This window comes from Bubalus kerabau, chromosome 17, assembly GCF_029407905.1.
Source record: "Bubalus kerabau isolate K-KA32 ecotype Philippines breed swamp buffalo chromosome 17, PCC_UOA_SB_1v2, whole genome shotgun sequence".
Lineage (NCBI taxonomy): Eukaryota > Metazoa > Chordata > Mammalia > Artiodactyla > Bovidae > Bubalus > Bubalus kerabau.
Genome location: NC_073640.1, coordinates 18,973,216 through 18,987,049, shown reverse-complemented (window position 1 = coordinate 18,987,049; position 13,834 = coordinate 18,973,216). Strand labels below are relative to the sequence as shown.

The following is a 13,834-nucleotide window of genomic DNA, read 5'->3' as shown; positions in this document are numbered from 1 at the left end:
TTATAGACTTTATACTGTCTATAAAATATAGACTTTATACTGTCTCATTTTAGCAATGTCATGCTATTTAAAGATAAGTAAAATTCTGAAAGAGATGGGACTACCAGACCACCTGACCTGCCTCTTGAGAAACCTATATGCAGGTCAGGAAGCAACAGTTAGAACTGGACATGGAACAACAGACTGGTTCCAAATAGGAAAACAAGTATGTCTAGGCTGTATATTGTCACCCTGCTTATTTAATTTACATGCAGAGTACATCATGAAAAACGCTGGGCTGCATGAAGCACAAGCTGGAATCAAGATTGCCGGGAGAAATATCAATAACCTCAGATATGCAGATGACACCACCCTTATGGCAGAAAGTGAAGAGGAACTAAAAAGCCTTTTGATGAAAGTGAAAGTGAAGAGTGAAAAAGTTGGCGTAAAGCTCAACATTCAGAAAACAAAGATCATGGCATCTGGTCCCATCACTTCATGGGAAATAGATGGGGAAATAGTGTCAGACTTTATTTTTTGGAGCTCCAAAATCACTGCAGTTGGTGATTGCAGCCATGAAATTAAAAGACGCTTACTCCTTGGAAGGAAAGTTATGACCAACCTAGACAGCATATTAAAAAGCAGAGATTTTACTTTGCCAACAAAGGTCCGTCTAGTCAAGGCTATGGTTTTTCCTGTGGTCATGTATGGCTGTGAGAGTTGGACTGTGAAGAAAGCTGAGTGCTGAAGAATTGATGCTTTTGAACTGTGGTGTTGGAGAAGACTCTTGAGAGTCCCTTGGACTGCAAGGAGATCCAACCGGTCCATCCTAAAGGAGACCATCCTAAAGGAGACTTTGGCCACCTGATGCGAAGAGCTGACTCATTGGAAAAGACCCTGATGCTGGGAGGGACTGGGGGCAGGAGGAGAAGGGGACGACAGAGGATGAGATGGCTGCATGGCATCACTGACTCGATGCACATGAGTTTGGGTGAACTCCGGGAGTTAGTGATGGACAGAGAGGCCTGGCGTGCTGCGGTTCATGGAGTCACAAAGAGTCAGACAGGACTGAGCAACTGAAGTGAACTGAAACTAATATTTTAAAACTCCATTCATCTCTTCAAAAAATGGATTTCCAGTAAAGTTTTACCTTTAAGAAGCTATCAAAGCATGTGCATTTTCATCAGTTTTACAGTAGTACTTAAAATAACCTCAAGGAGAATTTTTTTAAAACACCTGGATACATGAAGCCAATTTAAATACCAATTTGAAGATGTACATTTCTTGGAGAGACATGATAGAGTGATCACTGAGAACACCAGATATAAAAACATTTTACATCATCGTAAAATTTTGTAAGAAAATTTAAAGTACAAGCTCAAGGATAAAAGGAAGAGGAGTTTTTTTATGTGATTTATGGGTATGTGTGGATGATGGTGGGTAGCAGTCAGTATGGTATCTATATTCCATATTCCATGGAATGCATTTTTAAGGATAATCATTTTTATTTTTTTTATTGAAGTTTAATTGCTATACAGTATAGGTTACACATGTACAATATAGTGATTCACAATTTTAAGTGTTATATGCCATTTATTGTTATTATAAAGTATTGGCTCTATTCCCTGTGTTGTATAATATATCTTCACTTTATACTTAATAGTTTCTATCTCTTACTCCCTTGCCACTGTATTGTCCCTCCTCCTTTCCGCTCCCCACTGGTAACCACTAGTTTGTTCTCTGTTATATTTGTGAGCCAACCTCCTTGTTTTTTATTATATTCACTAGTTTTTTGTATTTTTTAAGTTCCATATACTAGTGATATCTTACAGTGTTTATCTTTTCTAACACATTTTACTTAGCATAATGTTCTCTTAAGTTTTGCCTTTTATAGATAAGTAAGTATTCCATTGTGAGTATATGTGGTTATGTGTGTATACCTCTATCACACACACAAGCACACATAACATAGATCATATCTTTATCTGTTCATCTGTTAGACACTTGGGTTGATTGCATGTCTTGGCTTTTGTAAGTAATGCTGTTATGAACATGTATCTTTTTGAATTAGTGTTTTTATTTTTTTAAGATATATATATCTAGGGGTGGAATTGCTGGATTATATGGTAGCTCTATTTTTATTTCTTTATAATTTTTTAAATTTAATTTGTTTATTTTAGTTGGAGGCTAATTATTTCACAATATTGTAGTGGTTTTTGCCATACATTGATATGAATCAGCCATGGGTTTACATGTGTTCCCCATCCTGATCCCCCTCCCTCTGGGTCATCCCAGTGCACCAGCCCTGAGCACCCTGTGTCATGCATCAAATCTGGACTGGTGCTCTATTTATATATGATAATATACAAGTTAATAAATTTTATGTATGTGTTTATTTATTTTTGGCTGTGCAGGCTTTTCTCTAGGTGTAGTGAACGGGGCTACTCTCTAGTTGTGGTGTGTGGGCTTCCCTGCCGCGGTCTCTCTTGTTGTGGAGCACAGGCTCTAGGTGCTCGAACTTCAGTAGTTGTGGCTCTTGGGCTCTAGAGCACAGGCTCAGTAGCTGGGGCACAGAGGCCCAGCTGCTCCATGACACGTGGAATCTTTGCAGATCAGGAATCAAACCCATGTTTTCTGCATTGGCAGGCAGGTTTTTCACCACTGAGCCACCAGGGAGGCCCAACTCTGTTTTTAATATTTGAGAAACCTCCATACTGTTTTTCACAGTGGCTATACCAATTTACATTTCTACCAGCAGTGTGCTAGGCTTCCCTTTTCTGCACATCCTCACCCACATTTGTTATTTCTTTTCTTGTTGATGATAACTATTCTGACAGGCGTGAGGTGATGTCTCATTATAGTTTTGATTTACATTTCTCTGATAATTAGCAATTTTGAGCATCTTTTCATGTGCCTTTTGTCCATCTGCATTTTCTCTTTGGAAAAATGTCTATTCAGTACATCTATCTCGGAGTCAGACACGACAGAGAGACTTTTACTTTTTCTTTTGTCTTTGATTAATTGACTGTCAGTACGTAGGTTTATTTCGGGGCTGTTTTGTTCCACAAGATATGGTTTTAGAAAAGGCAGAGGAACCAGAAATCAAATTGCCAACATCCGCTGGATCATGGAAAAAGCAAGAGAGTTCCAGAAAAACATCTGTTTCTGCATAATTGACTATGCCAAAGCCTTTGACTATGTGGATCATAATAAACTGTGGAAAATTCTGAAAGAGATGGGAATACCAGACCACCTGACCTGCCTCTTGAGAAATCTGTATGCAGGTCAGGAAGCAACAGTTAGAACTGGACATGGAACAACAGACTGGTTCCAAATAGGAAAGGGAGTACGTTAAGGCTGTATATTATCACCCTGCTTATTTAACTCATGAGAAATGCTGGACTGGAAGAAACACAAGCTGGAATCAAGATTGCCAGGAGAAATATCAAAAACCTCAGATATGCAGGTGACACCACCCTTATGGCAGAAAGTGAAGAGGAACTCAAACGCCTCTTGATGAAAGTGAAAGAGGAGAATGAAAAAGTTGGCTTAAAGCTCAACATTCAGAAAACGAAGATCATGGCATCCGGTCCCATCACTTCATGGGAAATCGATGGGGAAACAGTGGAAACAGTGTCAGACTTTATTTTGGGGGGTCCAAAATCACTGCAGATGGTGACTGCAGCCATGAAATTAAAAGACTCTTACTCCTTGGAAGGAAAGTTATGACCAACCTAAATAGCATATTGAAAAGCAGAGACATTACTTTGCCAACAAAGGTCCGTCTAGTCAAGGCTATGGTTTTTCCTGTGGTCATGTATTGATGTGAGAGTTGGACTGTGAAGAAAGCTGAGCGCCAAAGAATTGATGCTTTTGAACTGTGGTGTTGGAGAAGACTCTTGAGAGTCCCTTGGACTGCAAGGAGATCCAACTAGTCCATTCTGAAGGAGATCAGCCCTGGGATTTCTTTGGAGGGAATGATTCTGAAGCTGAAACTCCAGTACTTTGGCCACCTCATGCAAAGAGTTGACTCATTGGAAAAGACTGATGCTGGGAGGGATTGGGAGCAGGAGGAGAAGGGGACGGCAAAGGATGAGATGGCTGGATGGCATCACTGACTCGATGGACGTGAGTCTGAGTGAACTCCCGGAGTTTCATGATGGACAGGGAGGCCTGGCGTGCTGCGATTCATGGGGTTGCGAAGAGTTGGATACGACTGAGCGACTGAACTGAACTGATAATCATTTTATTTTAAAAATATCAATAATTCTAACAGATTCAAGTATTTACATATTTTGTAGCTATTTGTGGCTCAGATATTCAGTTTTGTCTGATTCTTTGCAACTCCTTGTATTATAGTTTGCCAGGGTTCTCTAAACATGGGATTCTCTTAGCAAGAATACTGAAATAGAGTGCCATTTCCTCCTCCAGGGAATCGTCCCAAACCAGGGATCAAACCCACGTCTCTTATGTCTCTTGACCTGGGAATATATTTAAGACAATGAAAATATTTACATTGCTTTCTTAGAAATGAGCTTAAATGTATTAAGGGATATATTTGTGTTTAGTTGCTCAGTCGTTCCTGTACGAGTCTTTGCGACCCTTTGGATGGTAGACTGCCAGGCTCCTCTGTCCATGAAATTTTCCAGGCAAGAATCTTGGAGCAGCTTGCCATTTCCTCCTCCAGGGGACCTTCCCGACCGAGGGATCGAAGCTCCATCTCCTGTGTCTCTTGCATTGCAGGCAGACTCTTTACCTGCTGAGCCGTCAGGTTTTTCCAAATTCTCTTAGAATCTGTTTGAGCAAAAATGTTTTAAAACGGCTGGACTAGGCAGCTTAGAGAAGTGTACTAGACCCATACTGACAGTAGAGCCATCCCCTAGTAACTGCTTTTACCCGAGTATCATAAAACAATTCAGTATAACCTGATCGTTGAAAAGTGGGTGGATTAGCAGTCATTTCTAAGAGCTGTTACTATAGGCAACTAAAAGCTACAGTTGACATTAATTACATTTAAATTCATTCTTTGACAAATGCTATTCTTTGAAATTGAGGGTGATGATGCCCAGAAATGAACACTTTGACATAATTATGTTTCCTGTGTGGCGATGGCAGGGAGGAGGGTGGGGGACAAATAACTGAAATTTTCTACACAGGTTGAGACATCTTAACAGATAGATTCATCTTGGCCCTCAGAACTGCCCACTTTTTCATCTCTGCTGTTTTTTTCCTTTGTCATCAGAGCAGTTTGCATCTGTGACCTTGCCCTTCAAATGGAGTTGAGGAAATTATAGTTTATATGGGTATAGTTGCTTTAAAAATATGGTGTCTGCTTTTTTGTTGTTGTTGTTTTGTTTTTACTGTGCTGGGTTTCTGTTGCTGTGCAGGTTTTTTCTAGTTGCTGCCAGCAGGGGCTATTCTCTAGGTGCAGTACATGGGCTTCTTATTGTGGCAGCTTGGCTTTTTGTGGAGCCTGGGCTCTAGGGCACATGGGCTTTGAAAGTTGTGGCATGTGGGCTCAGTAGTTGTGGTTCCTGGGCTCTAGACACAGGCTCAAGCAGCATGTGGAATCTTCCCAGACAAAGTGTTGAACCTGTGTTTCCTGCTTTAGCAGGTGGATTCTTTTCCACTGAGCCACCCGGGAAGTTTCCTATTATCTGTCTCTTAGTGAAAAACTATGTTGTATACAAAAAGCAGCATTAAAGGCAAGAGGAGAAATGAATTTTATTTTCAGCTACTTAAATTTTTAAAACATTTAATTCTGTTAAACAACTGCAGATACAGTTTTCAGTAATCTTAAAATGTACCACAAAAGAAACAGAAGCTCTTTCTCTCTCTCCCACTTAGGTTTGATAAGTCATCAGAATGGTAAATAGACACTATTTGTAAAATAGACACTTATAGATAAAATAAACTATAAGGACCTGCTAACTGCCTTTTAAGAGATATTAATGTAAAAAGTATAAAATTTAAAATACCGTCAGGAACTTTAATATTGATTTGAAATGTTCAAGATAGCAATATTACAGTTGATGTTTCAGTAGGGGTTGCAAACTCAAATGTCTGATGGGACCCAGAAGGAAACCAAAGTGAGTGAACAGTTTGGAAAGGCTGAACCTTGACCTGCCCCCAGGCACTCGCTATGTCTGAAAAGGACCAGTTGGTTGCCAGACTTTATATTTCAAAAGAAGCTGGAAATCTTAATTTTTATTTGAAATGTGATTTTTAATTTGTTATACTTCTGAATTCAAACTTATTAAAATAATGTGTAGGTCAAATAAAATATATCTTTAATCTGCATTGGCCCATAGTCTGCCATTTTATACTGTTTGCTGTATCGTTACTCTAGATTCTTCATTTGAAATGTATGTTTTGTTAAATAGCTCCTAGGACAAAATGTCAAAAATTAGTAATTGAGGTTTTCCAAAATTCTAGGTATAACTTATTTCAAAGCAAACCTATGAAAAATTCTGTGATAAGTTAAATCAATAGCTGTTTGTGTTTTAATTAGAAACAGCCACATGATTAGCCTCATAGAGCTCATCTATGTAAAAGTTGTGTTTTCTTAATTCCCTTTTGGCCTATATTTACAAGCTTGTTGGGAACCTGAGAAAACTCTTCTGAAATGACTTTATGTTAAATTTTTCATAGACTGTGTAGCCTGAGTCTGATATTTTTTAATGTAATTAGAACAGTATAAAAAGACAAAAAGAGATGACACTGAAAGATGAACTCCCCAGGTCGATAGGTGCCCAGTATGCTGCTGCAGATAAGTGAAGAAATAACTCTAGAAAGAATGCAGAGACAAAGGAAAAACAACACTCAGATGTGGATGTGATCGGTGATGGAAGTAAAGTCCTATGCTATAAAGAGCAATATTGCATAGGAACCTGGAATGTTGTTACGTCCATGCTGCTGCTGCTGCTAAGTCACTTCAGTCGTGTCCAACTCTGTGCAACCCCATAGATGGCAGCCCACCAGGCTCCCCTGTCCCTGGGATTCTCCAGGCAAGAACACTGGAGTGGGTTGCCATTTCCTTCTCCAATGCATGAAAGTGAAATGAATCAAGGCAAATTGGAAGTGGTCAAACAGGAGATGGCAAGAGTGAACATTGACATTTTAGGAATCAGCGCACTAGGATGGACTAGAATAGGTGAATTTAACTCAATAACCATTATATCGACTACTGTGGGCAAGAATCCCTTAGAAGAAATGCAGTAGCCATCATAGTCAACAGAAGAGTCCGAAATGCAGTACTTGGATGCAATCTCAAAAACGACAGAATGATCTCTGTTCGTTTCCAAGGCAAACCATTCAGTATCACAGTAATCGAAGTCTGTGCCCCAACCAGTAACGCTGAAGAAGCTGAAGTTGAACGGTTCTATGAAGACCTACAAGACCTTTTAGAACTAACACCCAAAAAAGATGTCCTTTTCATTATAGGGGACTGGAATGCAAAAGGAGGAAGTCAAGAAACACCTGGAGTAACAGCCAAATTTGGCCTTGGAATACGGAATGAAGCAGGGCAAAGACTAATAGAGTTTTGCCAAGAAAATGCACTGGTCATAACAAACACCCTCTTCCAACAACACAAGAGAAGTCTCTACACATGGAAATCACCAGATGGTCAACACTGAAATCAGACTGATTATATTCTTTGCAGCCAAAGATGGAGAAGCTCTATACAGTCAGCAAAAACAAGACCAGGAGCTGACTGTGGCTCAGACCATGAACTCCTTATTGCCAAATTCAGACTGACGTTGAAGAAAGTAGGGAAAACCACTAGACCATTCAGGTATGACCTAGATCAAATCCCTTATGATTATACAGTGGCAGTGAGAGATAGATTTAAGGGCCTAGATCTGATAGATAGAGTGCCTGATGAACTATGGAATGAGGTTTGTGACATTGTACAGGAGACAGGGATCAAGACCATCCCCAAGGAAAAGAAATTCAAAAAGGCAAAATTGTTGTCTAAGAAAGCCTTACAAATAGCGGTGAATAAAAGAGAAGAGAAAAGCAGAGGAGAAAAGGAAAGATACACCCATTTGAATGCAGAGTTCCAAAAAATAGCAAGGAGAGATAAGAAAGCCTTCCTCAGCAATCAGTGCAAAGAAATAGAGGAAAACAGTAGAATGGAAAAGTCTAGAGATCTCTTCAATAAAACTAGAGATACCAATGGAACATTTCATGCAAAGATGGGCTCAATAAAGGACAGAAATGGTATGGACCTAACAGAATCAGAAGATACTAAGAAGAAGTGGCAAGAATACACAGAAGAACTATACAAAAGAGATCTTCATGACCCAGATATTCACAACGGTGTGATCACTCACCTAGAGCTGGCCACCCTAGAATGCAAAGTCAAGTGGGCCTTTGGAAGCATCACTAAGAACAAAGCTAATGGAGGTGATGAAATTTCAGTTGAGCTTTTTCAAATCCTGAAAGATGATGCTGTGAAAGTGCTGCACTCAATATGCCAGCAAATTTGAAAAACTCAGCAGTGGCCACAGGACTGGAAAAGATCAGTTTTCATTCCAATCCCAAAGGCAATGCCAAAGAATGCTAAAACTACCGCACAGTTGCACTCATCTCACACGCCAGTAAAGTAATGCTCAAAATTCTCCAAGCCAAGCTTCAGCAGTATGTAAATCGTAAACTTCCAGGTATTCAAGTTGTATTTAGAAGGCAGAGGAGCCAGAGATCAAATTGCCAACATCCATTGAATCATCAAAAGCAAGAGAGTTCCAGAAAAACATCTAGTACTGCTTTATTGACTGTGCCAAAGCCTTTGATTGTGTGGACCACCGAAACTCTGGAAAATTCTTAAAGAAATGGGAATACCAGACCACTTCACCTGCCTCTTGAGAAATCGCTATGCAGGTCAGGAAGCAACAGTTAGAACTGAACATGGAACAACAGACTGGTTCCAAATAGGAAAAGAAAAGGAGTATGTCAAGGCTGTATATTGTCACCTTGCTTATTTAACTTATATGCAGAGTACATCATGAGAAATGCTGGGCTGGATGAAGCACAAGCTGGATCAAGATTGCCAGGAGAAATATCAATAACCTCACATATGCAGATGACACCACCCTTATGGCAGAAAGTGAAGAGGAATTAAAAAGCCTTTTGGTGAAAGTGAAAGAGGAGAGTGAAAAAGTTGGCTTAAAGCTCAACATTCAGAAAACGAAGATCATGGCATCTGGTCCCATCACTTCATGGGAAATAGATGGGGAAACAGTGTCAGACTTATTTTTTGGAGCTCCAAAATCACTGCAGTTGGTGATTGCAGCCATGAAATTAAAAGATGCTTACTCCTTGGAAGGAAGGTTGTGACCAACCTAGACAGCATATTAAAAAGCAGAGACATTACTTTGCCAACAAAGGTCCGTCTAGTCAAGGCTTTGGTTTTTCCTGTGGTCATGTATGGATGTGAGAGTTGTGCTGTGAAGAAAGCTGATGGCAAAGAATTGATGCTTTTAAACTGTGGTGTTGGAGAAGACTCTTGAGAGTCCCTTGAACTGCAAGGAGATCCAACCAATCCATCCTAAAGGAGATCAGTCCTGGGTGTTCATTGGAAGGACTGATGCTGAAGCTGAAACTCCAATACTTAGGCCACCTCATGCGAAGAGTTGACTCATTGGAAAAGACCCTGATGCTGGGAAGGATTGGGGGCAGGAGGAGAAGGGGACAACAGAGGATGAGGTGGCTGAATGGCATCACTGACTCGATGGACATGAGTTTGGGTAAACTCCGGGAGTTAGTGATGGACGGGGATGCCTGGCGTGCTGCGATTCATGGGGTCGCAAAGAGTCTGACATGACTGAGCGACTGAAGTGAACAAACCATGAGTATGTACTTAAAAAGAATGTAGAAGAAGTTTATTGGGAAGAAGTTACTGTTTGTCCAACACAGACTCTTTGCATAGAGAAAATATTCTCCTGTTGAATGCTTATACTTTCCTCCTGATTCCACCTGCAAATAAGAAATTGTCCAATTATTTCCATTTTCCAAACATGGCAAAACTAAATTCACAGGTGAACCTTGTTTGCTGTCTCCTTAATCGGATATTGGGTTGACAATTAAGGTGGACTTAAATACCTTTTAATTGCTCTTCAGAGGCAGCTTGTCTGTGCGTCTGTGTTGGACTGGAACATAGTACTGTGAAAAAAGAGCAACTTCTCACTAGAAGTAGAGAAGAATAGGACATGCCACTTGAGACTACAGTTCAGTTCAACGAGTATTTGGGAGCCGGGTCCTGGTTAGGCATCAATTCAAACCATGAAATCAGGATACCTTGGATACACTCTCAGAGAGTTTCTCTATAACTTTGATCCAAACCAAAGTACTGTTAGTGGAGAAACATATAATAATGAAACAGAAGAGTAAAGACCTTTTGGAGGAAGCTGATTTATTTAGAGCCTTGACCAATGGGAATGCCTTTGACATTGGAATATTCTTCATTGATGGGGAATTATGGGGGCATGATTTTGTTTAAACTTGCTCTTCTTTTTATAGTTCCCAATAGTCTACAAGTGTGACCTTCCTGATTTTGACAAATGTACTAAGGTTATATTAGATGTTAACATTGGAGAAATGTAAAGAAGGGTATATGTAAATTTTGCACTGTTGGTTTTTTAGTGAGGTAAAATTCACATCACATTATTAAAGGTAACCATTATTGTGTACAGTTTAGTGATGTTTAGAACATTTACAATGTTGTGCAACCATCACCTGGTTTCCATGGCTTTTCATCTCTCCAAAAGAAAACCCTGTATCCACTGAGCACTCACGCTCCCTTTCCCCTTTACGCCCACACTTAGTAACCACTAATCTGCTTTCTGTCTCCAGAATTTGTATTTATTACGGGCATTTCATATAAACAAAATCATAAAAGATATGACCTTTTGAGTTTAGTTTCTATCACATAGCATGTTTTAAAAGTCCATCCATATTGTACCATTTATCAGCACTCTGGTTGTTTTTATGACTAGATATTATTTTCATTGTATGGCTATGACAGTTTGTTTATCCATTCATCCATTGGTGGATATTCTGTGCTACTGAGATCATTCATGTATCAGTATTGGTTTGAATACCTCTTTTTCAATTCCTATGGGTATATACCTAGATATAGAAATGCAGAGTCAAATGGCAATTCAGTGTCTGACCTTTTGAAGAACTGCCAAACTTTTTTCCATTGACTAAAGACCATTTTGTAGTTCCACTACCAATGTTTAAGAGTTCCTATTTCTTTTAGCATTTTGACTCATTTGAGTTAATTTTTGGAATATGGTATGAGGTAGGAGATCTAAACTCATTCTTTTCTGTGGCTCAAAACTTTGGAATTAATATTTTTAAAAGATAATTATCATTCTCCACAGTCTTGGGAAAGTATCACTCATGAAAATATCAAGTTACTTTTCTTACACTTCAAGAATTAAAGATAGTAATAAATGTAAGAGCTGAAACTATAAAACCCTCAGGAAAAAGCATTTGGAAATGGATTCTTATACCTGGTAGTAAAAGTAAAAAGCTACACAAGTTAAATTGGATGAATTGGATATATCAAAATAAAAAGATTTTATACAGCATAGGACACTGTCAAGAGACTGAAAAGACAGTGTACAGATTGGGAGAAAATATTGTCAAATCATGCACCAGATAAAGATCTAGGATCTAGTCTACATAAAGAATTCTTATAGCTCTAAGCAATAAGTTACTCAATTTAAAAATAGGCACAGAATTTGATTAGACATTTCTCCAGAGAGATACAGCTGTCCAGTAAGCACATGAAAACATGCTCAAAAATAGGCAAAGAATTTGATTAGACATTTCTCCAAAGATGTACAAATGGCCATTAAGCACATGAAAACATGGTGAACATCACTAACATCAGGAAAATAGAAATCAAAACCATAAGAATCTTTCAGGATACCTATAATAAGAGGAAGGGACAGTAATAAGTGTTTACGGTGGAATGGAGATCTTGCAACACCCATACATGGCTAGTGAGAATGCTGGGTGATGAAGCCACTTTGGAAAATGGTTTGACAGTTCTTCAGAAAGTATGGAATTGCCATGTGACTCAGGAATTCTACTCTTAGGTATACTCAGAAAAATCAAAAATATATGTGTATGTCCACAGAAAAACTTGTACATGAATATTCATAACAACATTTACTTTTACTAGCCCAGAGAGGAAACAAGTCAGATGCCGATCAACAGTTAAACACAGTAACAAAAAAATGTTTTGAAATTAGATTGTGGTGATGGCTACACATACTACACATGGTGAACATACTCTAAAACCACTAAATTGTGCACTTCAAAGGAGTAAAGTTTAGAGTATATAAAGAAACTAAGAATAAATACATTTTTAAAATATCTCGCTTGCAGAAATTTTTGTTTTAAAGCAGTACTCATTTGCTGTTTAGCCTAAGGAAAAAAAATTTTTTTTCTTTTTTTTTAGAAATTTATCATGGCATCCTGCATTGACCACTAGAAACAAAATGCGAATTCCACATTCTCATGCATTCATTGATCTGACTGAAGATTTTACAGCAGGTAAGTTGCACATAAATGTAAAAATGTCTTTTTGGATGCCAAAAAATGGTGAGATATTTGCTGTGTTCCTAGTAAACATTTTCTGTTGAATTGAACATTGAAACCAAAATATGAAAAGGGTACAAGGAAGTCAGTGATACCAGGAAAATGTAAAAAGTACTGGATGTAATAAAATATACCTGTAGTTATTTTTTGCTGTTTGTTAATCATATAAAAATTTGAATTTTTGACTAATAAATGCTGTATATTTAAGTATGAGAAAAATATATAGCTTATATATTAAAAATTGCAAAGATTGTTTTTAATTTTTATTATGAAAAATGTTGAACACAGAAAAGTAGGCAGAATAGTATGATACACACATATTTAATCATCACCTAGCTTCAACAATAATCAGCATATGGCTAATCCTGTTTCATTTGTATAATCACCCATGAGCCCCTCCCGCCTAAATAAATTTATCATCTCAAACATTTTATCATTTCATTTATAAATATTTCAATCTGTAGTCATGTCCAACTCTTTGCAACGATGTGGGCTGTAGCCACCAGGCTCCTCTGTCCATGGAATTCTCCAGGTAAGAATACTGGAGTGGGTAGCCATTCTCTTCTACAGAGGATCTTCTTGACACAGGGATCAAACCTGTATCTCCTGCATTGCAGACAGACTCTTTCCTGTCTGAGCCACTAAGACAGGTTGTTAATTTTTAACAACCACAAGATCATTTTCGAACTTAAAAAAAAAAAATGAACAAAATTCTCTTAATTTTTGTTGTTCAGTCACTAAGTTCTAAGTCGCTATGCCTTGAGACTCCTTACACTGCAGCAGGGCAGGCTCTTCTGTACTCCACTGTCTCCCAGGGTTTGGTCAGATTCATGTCCATGGAGTTGATAATGCCATTCAGCCATTTCATTCTCTATCACCCCCTCCTATTCCTGCCCTCAATCTTTTCCAGCACCAGGGTCTTTTCCAGTGAATCAGCTCTTTGCATCAGGTGGCCAAAGTATTGGAGCTTTAGCTTTAGCATCATTCCTTGCAATGAATGTTGAAGGTTGATTTCCTTTAGGATTAACTGATTTGATCTCCTTATAGTCCAAGGGACTCTCAACAGTCTTCACCAGAACCACAGTTCAACAGCATCAGTTCCTTAGCATTCAGCCTTCTTTATGGTCCAACTCTCACATCCGTACAGGACTACTGGGAAAACCATAGCTTTGACTATGCAGATGTTTGTCAGCAAAGTGATGTCTCTGTTTTTTAATATGCTGTCTAGATTTGTCATATC

At 38.7% G+C, this 13,834-nt stretch overlaps 1 protein-coding gene across 4 annotated transcripts in view; it reads left to right on the top strand.

Annotated features, from left to right (window-relative positions):
* ITFG1 (integrin alpha FG-GAP repeat containing 1) overlaps positions 1-13,834 on the top strand; it is a 315,997-nt gene that overhangs the window by 18,526 nt on the left and 283,637 nt on the right. For all 4 annotated transcript variants that reach the window (XM_055552729.1, XM_055552730.1, XM_055552727.1 and 1 more), the window contains exon 6: positions 12,455-12,549. In XM_055552729.1, the coding sequence (XP_055408704.1) occupies positions 12,455-12,549 (95 nt within the window). The remainder of the gene's footprint in view (positions 1-12,454; positions 12,550-13,834) is intronic.